Source organism: Sinocyclocheilus rhinocerous, unplaced genomic scaffold (genome assembly GCF_001515625.1).
Source record: "Sinocyclocheilus rhinocerous isolate Xijiao unplaced genomic scaffold, SAMN03320098_v1.1 scaffold1682, whole genome shotgun sequence".
Classification (NCBI taxonomy): domain Eukaryota; kingdom Metazoa; phylum Chordata; class Actinopteri; order Cypriniformes; family Cyprinidae; genus Sinocyclocheilus; species Sinocyclocheilus rhinocerous.
In genome coordinates, this window is record NW_015654052.1 from 516533 (window position 1) to 528851 (window position 12319).

At 38.2% G+C, this 12319-nt stretch overlaps 1 protein-coding gene and 1 pseudogene across 1 annotated transcript in view; one reads left to right on the plus strand and one right to left on the minus strand.

The window, feature by feature from the left end:
- LOC107716597 (cingulin-like) overlaps positions 1-2346 on the plus strand; it is an 18889-nt gene extending 16543 nt beyond the window's left edge. Inside the window, exons 17-20 of the mRNA XM_016523094.1 lie at positions 53-171; positions 264-372; positions 549-712; positions 1259-2346. Coding sequence (XP_016378580.1) covers positions 53-171; positions 264-372; positions 549-712; positions 1259-1391 — 525 coding nt within the window. The 3' untranslated portion in view covers positions 1392-2346. The remainder of the gene's footprint in view (positions 1-52; positions 172-263; positions 373-548; positions 713-1258) is intronic.
- Positions 2347-3367: 1021 nt separating this feature from the next.
- On the minus strand, positions 3368-11264 carry LOC107716569 (uncharacterized; annotated as a pseudogene).
- Between the last annotated feature and the right edge of the window lie 1055 nt (positions 11265-12319).

A 12319-nucleotide genomic window follows, 5' to 3' on the forward strand; every position in this document is an offset into this window, starting at 1 on the left:
TTCATTCTGTCATCACTCTGTATTTCATCTATCGTCTCTCTTGGTCTCTCAGGTGAAGGAGTTAAAGTCTCGTATTGCTGATATGGGCTCTCAGACTCGTCCCTCTGCTGGAGTCACGATGCTAGAAAACAAGATTCAGGAGCTGGAGGACCATTTGCGTAGTGTAGAGAGGTACAGAACTGGACAAGCACAAACACAATCAGCACATAACTGGATATTAATCAATAAAGCATCCATGTATCCACTGTCTTTTGTGCATGTAGAGAGAAAAACACCATTCTAGCAGCTCAGAGGAGATTGGACAGGAAACTTAAAGACGTGACGGCCACCCTGGACCAGGAGCGAAGTCAACATGCTGAACAGAGAGACCAGGCAAGCACACAAACACATTTAAAGATGCATGTATTTTACATGTACATTAGGGTATGTACTTGATTTACTTCAAAATAGAAAGATCTTTTTTTTTATGATGTTAATTATTATGCCTATAAATGTATAGACATAGCTGTGTGTATCTAAACAGCTGCTGCGTGTTTGTGTCTCTCCAGCTGTCTCTGCGAGTGAAGGCTCTGAAGCGGCAGATGGATGAGAGCGAGGGGGAGGTGGAGCGTCTGGAGGGCATCAGACGGAAAGTTCTGCGGGATCTTGAGGAGCAGCGGGAGCTGCAGGAGGCACTGCAGGCCAAAGTCAACGCGCTGGAGAACGAGCTCAAGTGAGTTTTCTGTCAAATATCCATATCAAATAATTAAGAATAATGTATAAATATATATATTTAATTTATGCATTTAGCAGACGCTTTTATCCAAAGCGACTTACAGTGCATTCAGGCTATACATTTTTTACCAGTATGTGTGTTCCCTGGGAATCGAACCCACGACCTTTTACGCTGCTAACGCAATGCTTGCTCACTGAGCCTGAATATATATATATATATATATATGGATAGCTGGCCAATCACAGCACACCTCGCTTTTCAGACCGATGAGCTTTGTAAAAATCGACGCATTTCAGAAAGGCGGGGCATAGTGGAGAAATTAATGATGTACAGTATGTGGAAAATAATGTTTTTTTAACCTTAAACCGCATAAACACATTTAATTACACCAAATAATGTTCTTTTTAGCAACTTCATATGACCCCTGTTTCTATTAACATTCTGGCCACTAGAGGGTGCACTTACAATGCTAAACTATTATCAACAGGCCTATGGCTGATATTGGTCTATTATAACGTGTGATTGTGATTGATTGTTTGTTAGGAGGAAGGTTCAACAATCACGACGCCCAACTCTGGGAAGCACCTTGAGTTCTGAGGGAGAGGAGAGTTACTCAGACTCAAAAAGCATCACGTCTATTCTCACTAAAACGCCACTTCAGACCACCAACTGTTAAAGCCTGAACGAGAGAGGGGAAAAATGTGTTTTTGCACACATTTGATTTGAGTTTTCTAGTAAATGTAAAAATAACAGAAGAGACATGAAGGTTACAAATGGTGTGGCATCAACACAGTCTGGAAAAAAAGCGTTTTTGGAGGGCTGGTGTTTTCAACAAAAAGTGATGTCAGGTGTGTTTTTACAGTGGTTGATGAGGTAGACGGGGTTGAAGGCCTAATAAAGCAGTCAGTGTGAAGATTTGTCAACCAAAAGCTCCTTTAGTATTGTTTTGCTAAAACAGGTTAATTCTGAAGCAAAATGGTTTGTTCTTACTCTGTTTATGAGTGTCATTTATTTTAGCAAGACTCGCAGTAATTATTATTATTTTTGTATAAAATGTTATGGTTTTTGACATCCTTAATCATATTACCGAAATTAAAAATCAATGAAGGATTTTATCTTTATACATGAACGACATGCAATGTCATTTATAAAGGTGGAATTTGACAGATTTTACTTTAACTTTAAAATTATTTTGAATCCTCAAAATGATAAATGAAACACTGTGGTAAGTGTTCTCCTTATCATCTTTAATGTTACGCACTAGTGCAAATTACAATGAAGGATATTTAGAAGGCTTCTTTTTGTGTTGCTTTAATTTGAGAATTAAACTTGCACTATGAATGACACCTTTTGTGCCAAGACAGAAAAAAGAAAACATCTTTTGATGTAATGGCATTGAAATATTTGCCTTCAATTTTCATATATTTAGAAAGCTAATAAAACATAAGCTGCTTTTTTGATCATTTTACCAGAGACCTATATGTGCTGTGCTGTATATTCAGATTTATCACAATGTATTTACCTCTCATATAATAATTTGTAACTCTTAAAGATGTGATTTGAAACACAATTGTATAATACACTGTACAATATTAGATATGTATATACTGTCCCGTGTTTAAAGTTTATTCTTCCACTACACATTAAAAGTAACTGTTGTCACATTACTTTGATGTGTTTTCATTTTACTGCAAAATTTACTAGTAATCCTGCATCTCTCCTTTATGTCGGTTATTTCTCAGCTTCAGTCAGTGTCATGTAAACACTATTCAGCATTTTTGTTTTTACCATAAACGGCAAACATTTTTATTCATCATAGACTGTAATATTGGTTTAGCTTTAAAGTAAACAATTTTTTTTTATCATACAGAATTGCAGTTATTGGTGTAGAGAAACATTTTCCCCATTAATGCTTCAAAAAATTAAACACCTGAGCGCAGTTTTAGTACAGCTCAATAAATTGTAAACTGCTTGTAAATGTGTATGGATAAGCGCTATATATGAAGAAAAAGACCAGTGTTTTCAACTCTAAAATATTAGACTGCAGAGACCAAATAATAAAGAACAAGAATGTTATTTTCTCAAATCAAGACCTTTATTGTTTTTCTTTAAAAGTCTAATTGTAAAAGTATATTCAGTTAATGCTTATTGTCTATTCATTGTTGTTCACTCATATAGACATTCTAGACATTAAAATGGCAAGTATTTTTCAATACATAAATCATTTCATCATACACAGAGTACGAGATTTGCTTGAGTCAGTGTGTGTATAGTACAGTGGAAAAGATATCACTCAGCTACTTTAAAACCTGATGTGCCACAAAGATTATTTACGGTGTTACATAAGATAATTCATTCTTTCCATCCAAACAATGTTTGATAGGTATATAAAAACAGAAAAATATCTCTTGATTTTTGTCAGCTTAAAAAAAAAAAAAAGTGTTATTAAATACACACATTTAGTAGTAGACAACAATGCAGTTACGCAGTTTTAACAAAATTGTTGAAAGCTCTATTCATGATTCCATAGCTTGTTTATTCATTTCTATCATTCCAACAATCACTGGTTATCGAAAGAAAAGTTCCTGTACAATATTTTACATCCCTATAAGCCAGGCTTTATGTTTTACTTTTTATATTTCCACAGTTTATCTATATTGTCCATTTGTTTTTTGAATGACTCATTTTGAATGCATCTTCCAAACTTTTATTTGCCTGATGTATAGAGATCCTATACCAATCCGCAGGGATGTCTGCTGGTTTTAAACGGTATGTCTCTGCAAATTTAATGTTGTACTTTGCAAAGCTATACTTCCAAAAATCAGTGGCTTCAATAGAAGTGTCAGGCTGTGTCCTCCAGTCTGGATAGATCTGTCTGTATTCCTTGTATGGATACCACTGATATCCTGTGTCTTTACAGCGGAATGACAATTCACTAGCAACATTAGATGAGCATATGTCAGGAACTAGTTTATAGGTTTCAATCCAACTGTAGTAACCAACGCCTTGCGACCGATGGATAGAGACTAAATGATTCGTATGCTTTTTTTCTGCCAGCTTCACAAGGTGCACTGCAGAATGGACGCTTCTTCCCGCAGCCAAACACTCTGCTGAAGAGCTCCTCTTGAGGTTTGTTCACTGAGAGTCTGGTTAGCTTATGTCTTACATTCTTTTATCTCGTAGCTGATCTTCTAAGCGTTTATGCATTTTTTCGATTGATGATTTAAAGCAATCTATAAACTCGGCAGGGTTCGAGTTGTTTAAAGCCAGACTTGCATTGAGTGCGTCACTTGGTATGACCAACTCTTTATTGAGACTTCTGCAGACCAGGGCCGTGCACAGACCTTTTGAGGGGCATGTGCTGAAACTGAAAAAGGGCACGGGCAACTCAAGGCATTAACAATTTAAACAAAATATTTTATTTGTGAACTTATGTTCAGCTATTCTTTTTAATAGTTAACTTTTAACTATTTTTGAATTATTCGGTTCATCAGTCATCAAAGCTCAGTAAATATTGGTCACAGACATAGAAATTTACTTTAAATTTCAACATGCTAATTTACTCACTAAAAACTCCCACAGATCATGTTTTCAGACCATTTCAAGTCTTATTTTGACGTAACAAAGTGGTTACATCTAAGTGTGTGAGTTGTTTACTTACTTTTTTAAATGAGTCTTAACATTAATGCCATTATATTGTTCATTCAGACTGATTCGCGAACGTAGAACGCGCATGAACACAAGAGGCGGGATTTATCGCATGCACCAATCACAGCCGAACATAACCAGTCATATCCAATCATATCGTGATGGAGGCATTGCCTCCTCTAATTAAGTGAATCAGCAGATAGCCATCATAAATCAAAGAAGAATTTTCTTAGAAATATATTTTACCTAGCTGACGAGGAACACTCAGTCGCTTTGTGTCAAACTCAAATGCAGTTATGGCCGGGTTCTTGACCAGTGAATGTGTGAAATTCATTTAATCATTAAATCTGTGTTAGCAGATGAATCATTAAAACGGCAGCATCACATTACGTTTTGATCAACAGGTTACAAAGTTTGTTGTAGCTATATGGGCGCTCAGTTTTTCCTGTTGTAAAATACGTTTGGCCAAAATGTCATTTTATAAAAGATGAAATGCTACTGTATGCACAGGCTATTTAAGTTGGCTATGACTAATTTAGATGGCAAATGCCCTCTCTCTTCGGAGTGTAAGGGCAAAAAGGGCATGTGCTCTGCACAGGTTGTGCCCTACCTGTGCACGTGCCTGCTGCAGACATAGGTCACAAAACTGCTGATGTTGTTGCAGATGTCTGCCTTGCTCTGTGCACTTTCAACAGCTTCCTTGAGTTTGTTGATGATTACATTCAGATGTTTAATTTCCAACTTCGAAAGAGCCCCTTTCTTTGAAAAATGTTCAATGATCTTTTCTGAAATTCACTCAGTTACATATGTTTCATAGTGGTGTACATACTCCAGAATATTGTTGAAGTTATCATCCCAAAGTAACTTTTTTTAAAAGCGAAAACTAGAAAAATGACCGTGGGCTAAAATCAAGGCCTCTCTCACCTGACAACATTTCATCCACAATGTCAGGTCCAAGACGTTTCTGGATGTATTCCATCACGGCAGGGGCGAAGCATTGCCAGACACACATCTCTGCTTTGTTCTGACACTGGTCTCGTTGGTGGTAGAGGTCTTTAAAGTCAGCTAACCATTGGTCCTTGAACCGTTCAAGAGGTTTCAAAGCGTCATTCTCTGTATGTAGTCATCATGCATTTTCTGGAAAGCTCTTGCTGCGTTCCCGCAGATGTGGATCTTGAGAGCTGCTTCAGTTTCAGGGTTTATCTCTGGTTCCTTGCAGCTTTCCAAATTCTTGTCAATGGAGCACAACAGTTCTTGTATGTCAGCACTATTGTAGTCTGATTTTGGTTCGGTCTTATTTGTAATAAATGTTTCGCTCTGATATATATATATATATAGTCTTTTTAAAAAAATCTGTTTTTACAACTGCAAAAAAAGATCTAGTGCCACACTGATCTAGACTGGTGTTTTCTGATAGCATCTCACGTACTGCTCCACTTTTCATTTCCAAGTTATTGTGTAACAGTCTGTATGTCTCCTTCACCACATCTTGCCTCTGTAGAGCAGTAAAGGAATTCTCTTTCAGAATGTCATTCCATGTTTTTTCAAATTCCTCATTCAGTTCACTCTCGGAGAGTATATTTGTTCTATTCCTGCAGACTTTGATCAAACCAAGCACTTTGTCTCTCAAGGTGTCCCTCTGCTTTTGCTTTATTTCTTCCACCTTTTCTATTCCCATTTGTATCAAAATAGCATTCTCAAGTTTGATCCGTACATCCGTCTCAACCTCTCTTCGAAGTCCCCGTGCACTATTAAAAAAGTCCTCCTTGTGATTTTCGACAAGATGCGCATGTTCCAACTCATTTTCAAAGTATTGCTGAATCGTATCTAAAAGTTTTTTTTCCTCTTTTTCCAACTCATTATCAGCTTCACATTTTAAAGCAGCCAATACTCTATCAAGATTAACGGCACTTTCTGACTGCTCAGACATTACACCCATGTTGGAGATTTTGGTTTCAGACTTTGTGTACCAGTCAGTCATGTGCTTCTTGAAGGCTCATTCCCAAGTGTTAAACTCTGCACAAAGTTTGGAGTACGCTTCAGCGACGAGGCTGTTGCGACAACTGAAAATGAAGTTTTCAAATTGGACAGCCTTCCAGAGACTTCGTATCCATTCTGCAAATGCCATGAAATCCCGTGCTGTTAATTTTGTTTTCTTCAAAATGTCAAGTATGCCATCCTTAAAGTTATTCACCTCCTCGCTGTAACCAGTGTTAACAGGTGCCATTGGAGGAGTTCCAAGCCACAATCCAGGTATGTACCAATTGTTTCCATCAATGTTATACTCTAGAATGTCTGTAAATTTCTTTTTGTTGCCCCTTTTCTCCATTTTAGCAGCTGCTTGAGTCATTTCATCTAGCTGCTGCAAGAACATTTTTCTCTCTCGTGCTTTCTTTTCATGCACAGCAACCTCTGCAGTGTTTTGGTGCGCAAAATGACAACAGGGCTTTTTCCCCACCTCCTTCATGCGGAGAAAGGCATGGACAACAATTTGCAAAGTGTCTTTCATTTCTGTAGCATTTTCCATGGAAATGTTGACAATTGTAATGTCGCTCAGTCCAACAACCAGGGTCGCAAGTTCATTATCATGCTCGTAACTATCAGCTAGTTTCGCCAGCTCTAGAGATTTTAATCCTTCAGTGTCAATTATAAGGATATAGTCACACCGAAGCTCTGATCTGAATTCCTCAGATACGCCTATTAGAAGCATGAAGGCACCTTTTGTGCATCTGCCACTGCTAACTGCAAACTGAACTCCAAACATTGTGTTGAGGAGAGTTGACTTCCCAGAGCTTTGGACTCCTAAAACGGTTACAACTCGTATCCTGTTGTGAGGTGTTGTCAGTTTGTTAAGTGCCGTAAGCACATCTCCAATCCACGTCAGTGGAATATTTGATCTCCATCAATAAGTTCTAGAGGAAATCCATTTAGCATTAATAGCATTAACATTTCTGGCAATTCTTTAAGGGGAGAATGATTCCAGTTTCCTTGGAAGTGTGCAGACTCAGCAGACTCATTTAACTCTCTCATGAAGTGTTGGATTCCTAAAAAGCTGCTGGCAATCTGATTATCAAGCTCTCTGAGACGTTCTTTATCTTCTGTAGGATTCCTACATATTTCCCTATACTGCTTGTCAAGCTTGGATATGTGCTTTCTTGTTAGACTGTCCAAATAAATTTTCATCCATTTGAGAAAATACAGCTGTTCATTCAAGGAGCAGCACAAACCAGAGATGAATTTAACTATTGCTTCTCTCATGTCGTTGCTTCCTTGTTCCATTTTTAGATTATGGATTTGACTATGAAGTTCACTCTTGTATTGCTCAATGTTTTTTTTCTGTGCCTTTGAGTCGATGCATCTCTTTCTCCAGTTTGCATATCTCTTTTAATGGTTTCCCTTGCAAAGGCAGTTCTCTCATTTTATATTCAGGTATATTTCCAATGTCTTTTATGATTTTGACTGCCTTTATCTTTGCATTTTGACAAATGCCGTCATTCTCATCTACATCAATCCCCAGATCTGGTGCAATCTTTGACATCTTTTCGATGCTTACGTTTGAAGAATCTGCAAGTATTTTAGCAACAGCCTTCTGTAGTGTATCAATAAATTCATCATCATTCATCTTTCCATGCTTGAGGATTACTGAATCTGTTTTGAACTTCATCTGCGCCAAACTTTGTTCCAAGTTTTTTTGGAGTTTTGATCATTTGTGGTACAAACCAGAACCAATTTTGATCTGAGTTGCAGGGAATTCAGAAATGCCTGGTTTGAGTCCAAATCATCACAGAACAGAAAAACTGCAGAGGATGTTTGGCTCAGGAAGGCAAATTGGACCTCAAATTCAGAAACATCGCCACGGAGATTAGCCATGGCTACTGGTTCTTTGAATTTGTCAATAGTTTCCTTTCCACTAGGAAGATACCAGCTTATTTCAACAAGGCCATTACAGATCTTTCTTGGAACGTTTCCATTTGCCAGTTTCCAATGAACAAAAGTCTCATGATTTTGCTGCTTGTTACTGAGGAGCTTGTTCAGAAACTCCGATTTGGACGCACTGTTTTTTCCTAGTCTGACAATAGAGATCAGGGGCAAATCGGTCAGCACAATGCTGTTTTCCTCTAAACCATGGGATCTAAACTGCTTTGTTATGTCCCTCAAGGCCCAAAGCATCAGAGTGCACTCATTTGTGTCACAGTTTGGCAGCAGCAAAGGTACAGCGAACTGACACGTTGACATTTTTAGAGCCATTTCTTGCTGGAGGAAAGGATCAGCACAGTGGAAGAGAGCTGTGATCAAATCTAGTGGATTTCTAAAAGTTTTTTTTCCTCTTTTTCCAACTCATTATCAGCTTCACATTTTAAAGCAGCCAATACTCTATCAAGATTAACGGCACTTTCTAACTGCTCAGACATTACACCCATGTTGGAGATTTTGGTTTCAGACTTTGTGTACCAGTCAGTCATGTGCTTCTTGAAGGCCCATTCCCAAGTGTTAAACTCACCACAAAGTTTGGAGTACGCTTCAGCGACGAGGCTGTTGCGAAAACTGAAAATGAAGTTTTCAAATTGGACAGCCTTCCAGAGACTTCGAATCCATTCTGCAAATGCCATAAAATCCAGTGCTGGGACTTTTGTTTTCTTCAAAATGTCAAGTATGCCATCCTTAAAGTTATTCACCTCCTCGCTGTAACCAGTGTTAACAGGTGCCATTGGAGGAGTTCCAAGCCACAATCCAGGTATGTACCAATTGTTTCCATCAATGTTATACTCTAGAATGTCTGTAAATTTCTTTTTGTTGCCCCTTTTCTCCATTTTAGCAGCTGCTTGTGTCATTTCATCTAGCTGCTGCAAGAACATCTTTCTCTCTCGTGCTTTCTTTTCATGCACAGCAACCTCTGCAGTGTTTTGGTGCACAAAATGACAACAGGGCTTTTTCCCCACCTCCTTCATGCGGAGAAAGGCATGGACAACAATTTGCAAAGTGTCTTTCATTTCTGTAGCATTTTCCATGGAAATGTTGACAATTGTAATGTCGCTCAGTCCAACAACCAGGGTCGCAAGTTCATTATCATGCTCGTAACTATCAGCTAGTTTCGCCAGCTCTAGAGATTTTAATCCTTCAGTGTCAATTATAAGGATATAGTCACACCGAAGCTCTGTTCTGAATTCCTCAGATACGCCTATTAGAAGCATGAAGGCACCTTTTGTGCATCTGCCACTGCTAACTGCAAACTGAACTCCAAACATTGTGTTGAGGAGAGTTGACTTCCCAGAGCTTTGGACTCCTAAAACGGTTACAACTCGTATCCTGTTGTGAGGTGTTGTCAGTTTGTTAAGTGCCGTAAGCACATCTCCAATCCACGTCAGTGGAATATTTGATCTCCATCAATAAGTTCTAGAGGAAATCCATTTAGCATTAACTGTGCACAAATTTCTGGCAATTCTTTAAGGGGAGAATGATTCCAGTTTCCTTGGAAGTGTGCAGACTCATAGAGTTGAATTAACTCTCTCATGAAGTGTTGGATTCCTAAAAAGCTGCTGGCAATCTGATTATCAAGCTCTCTGAGACATTCTTTATCTTCTGTAGGATTCCTACATATTTCCCTATACTGCTTGTCAAGCTTGGATATGTGCTTTCTTGTTAGACTGTCCAAATAAATTTTCATCCATTTGAGAAAATACAGCTGTTCATTCAAGGAGCAGCACAAACCAGAGATGAATTTAACTATTGCTTCTCTCATGTCGTTGCTTCCTTGTTCCATTTTTAGATTATGGATTTGACTATGAAGTTCACTCTTGTATTGCTCAATGTTTTTTTTCTGTGCCTTTGAGTCGATGCATCTCTTTCTCCAGTTTGCATATCTCTTTTAATGGTTTCCCTTGCAAAGGCAGTTCTCTCATTTTATATTCAGGTATATTTCCAATGTCTTTTATGATTTTGACTGCCTTTATCTTTGCATTTTGACAAATGCCGTCATTCTCATCTACATCAATCCCCAGATCTGGTGCAATCTTTGACATCTTTTCGATGCTTACGTTTGAAGAATCTGCAAGTATTTTAGCAACAGCCTTCTGTAGTGTATCAATAAATTCATCATCATTCATCTTTCCATGCTTGAGGATTACTGAATCTGTTTTGAACTTCATCTGCGCCAAACTTTGTTCCAAGTTTTTTTGGAGTTTTGATCATTTGTGGTACAAACCAGAACCAATTTTGATCTGAGTTGCAGGGAATTCAGAAATGCCTGGTTTGAGTCCAAATCATCACAGAACAGAAAAACTGCAGAGGATGTTTGGCTCAGGAAGGCAAATTGGACCTCAAATTCAGAAACATCGCCACGGAGATTAGCCATGGCTACTGGTTCTTTGAATTTGTCAATAGTTTCCTTTCCACTAGGAAGATACCAGCTTATTTCAACAAGGCCATTACAGATCTTTCTTGGAACGTTTCCATTTGCCAGTTTCCAATGAACAAAAGTCTCATGATTTTGCTGCTTGTTACTGAGGAGCTTGTTCAGAAACTCCGATTTGGACGCACTGTTTTTTCCTAGTCTGACAATAGAGATCAGGGGCAAATCGGTCAGCACAATGCTGTTTTCCTCTAAACCATGGGATCTAAACTGCTTTGTTATGTCCCTCAAGGCCCAAAGCATCAGAGTGCACTCATTTGTGTCACAGTTTGGCAGCAGCAAAGGTACAGCGAACTGACACGTTGACATTTTTAGAGCCATTTCTTGCTGGAGGAAAGGATCAGCACAGTGGAAGAGAGCTGTGATCAAATCTAGTGGATTAATTCCTTTCCTATCTTCAGATGTCTTGATGATATTAATGCCTTTCTTTTTACATGTTTCAGAGTTACTCTTTGAAGCACATTTAATACGTCTAGCTGATGAATTGACCATCATGAGCTTTCTGAGAAAAAGCCACGGCAAAGATGTAAAACTATGTGCAGTTTGACCCTCATCTGATGGTTTCCTCAATTCCAACACAGATTTTAGAGTCAGTTTATTCTTCAAGTGGCTTTGTAGACCTAGTTCCATTAACACAGATTCCATAGTTATGTCTGCAATGCAAGGTTTATAAATGCAGTTTATAGATCTGTTTCAAATCATGCTAAGAAGTGATTGTGTGATATGATTCTTTCTCTGCTGAAAAGACCAGCACATACTGTATGTTTGGGATGCTGATGCTGCCCCGAACAAGCTTTATAACCAACATTTTTTCACTCACATTCATTTGAACAGTTTAAACTGCATTCAGGATATTCACTTATTCAGTTCATCCATTTGGACTGAACCTCTGCTGTTTCAGCTACAGGAAACACCAACCAGCATAAACCATGTTCATGCTGGTCTTTTCAGCAGGGTCATATTGGCCTTGTTATTTGATTAGGAAAAAATAGTAACTCACTTGTGCGATGTGTGATTTTAACAGGAGAGCTCTCAAGTTTTGTGCCATTTAACTCAACTAAAGTGCGGACAGAGAAGGAATATTCAGTTCCTGGTTTTAAATTTGATACATTAATCTCTGCCTTATCTGTAAACTATTCCATTGCATTGGTTTCGCTGCTCCAAATCACCCTGAATCTGTGAGGAATCTTGTCATCAATGATAGGATCTGTCCATTTCAGACAAACAGAACTTGCCTCGTTTTTGATCTGCAGGTTTTCAGGTGAGAGTGGCTCTGTAGGGGATTATAAAACATCACATTTTGTAATTCCATTTGTGTATTGGCAAAAATATTATGAAAATGTACTAGCTGTCGCATGTCACTTACTTGTATGGACCATTAAAACAGCTGGTTTACTTAGTTTGCCATTATTCAGTATTGTGTTATTTGTAGCTCTGTACTCAGTGGCAGGAAGAAGATCCACCATTACAATGGTATTTACATTTGATTTCACATTCGCTGATTCTGCTTTGTCTCCATTTTTATATATAATCACTTGGAATTTGTA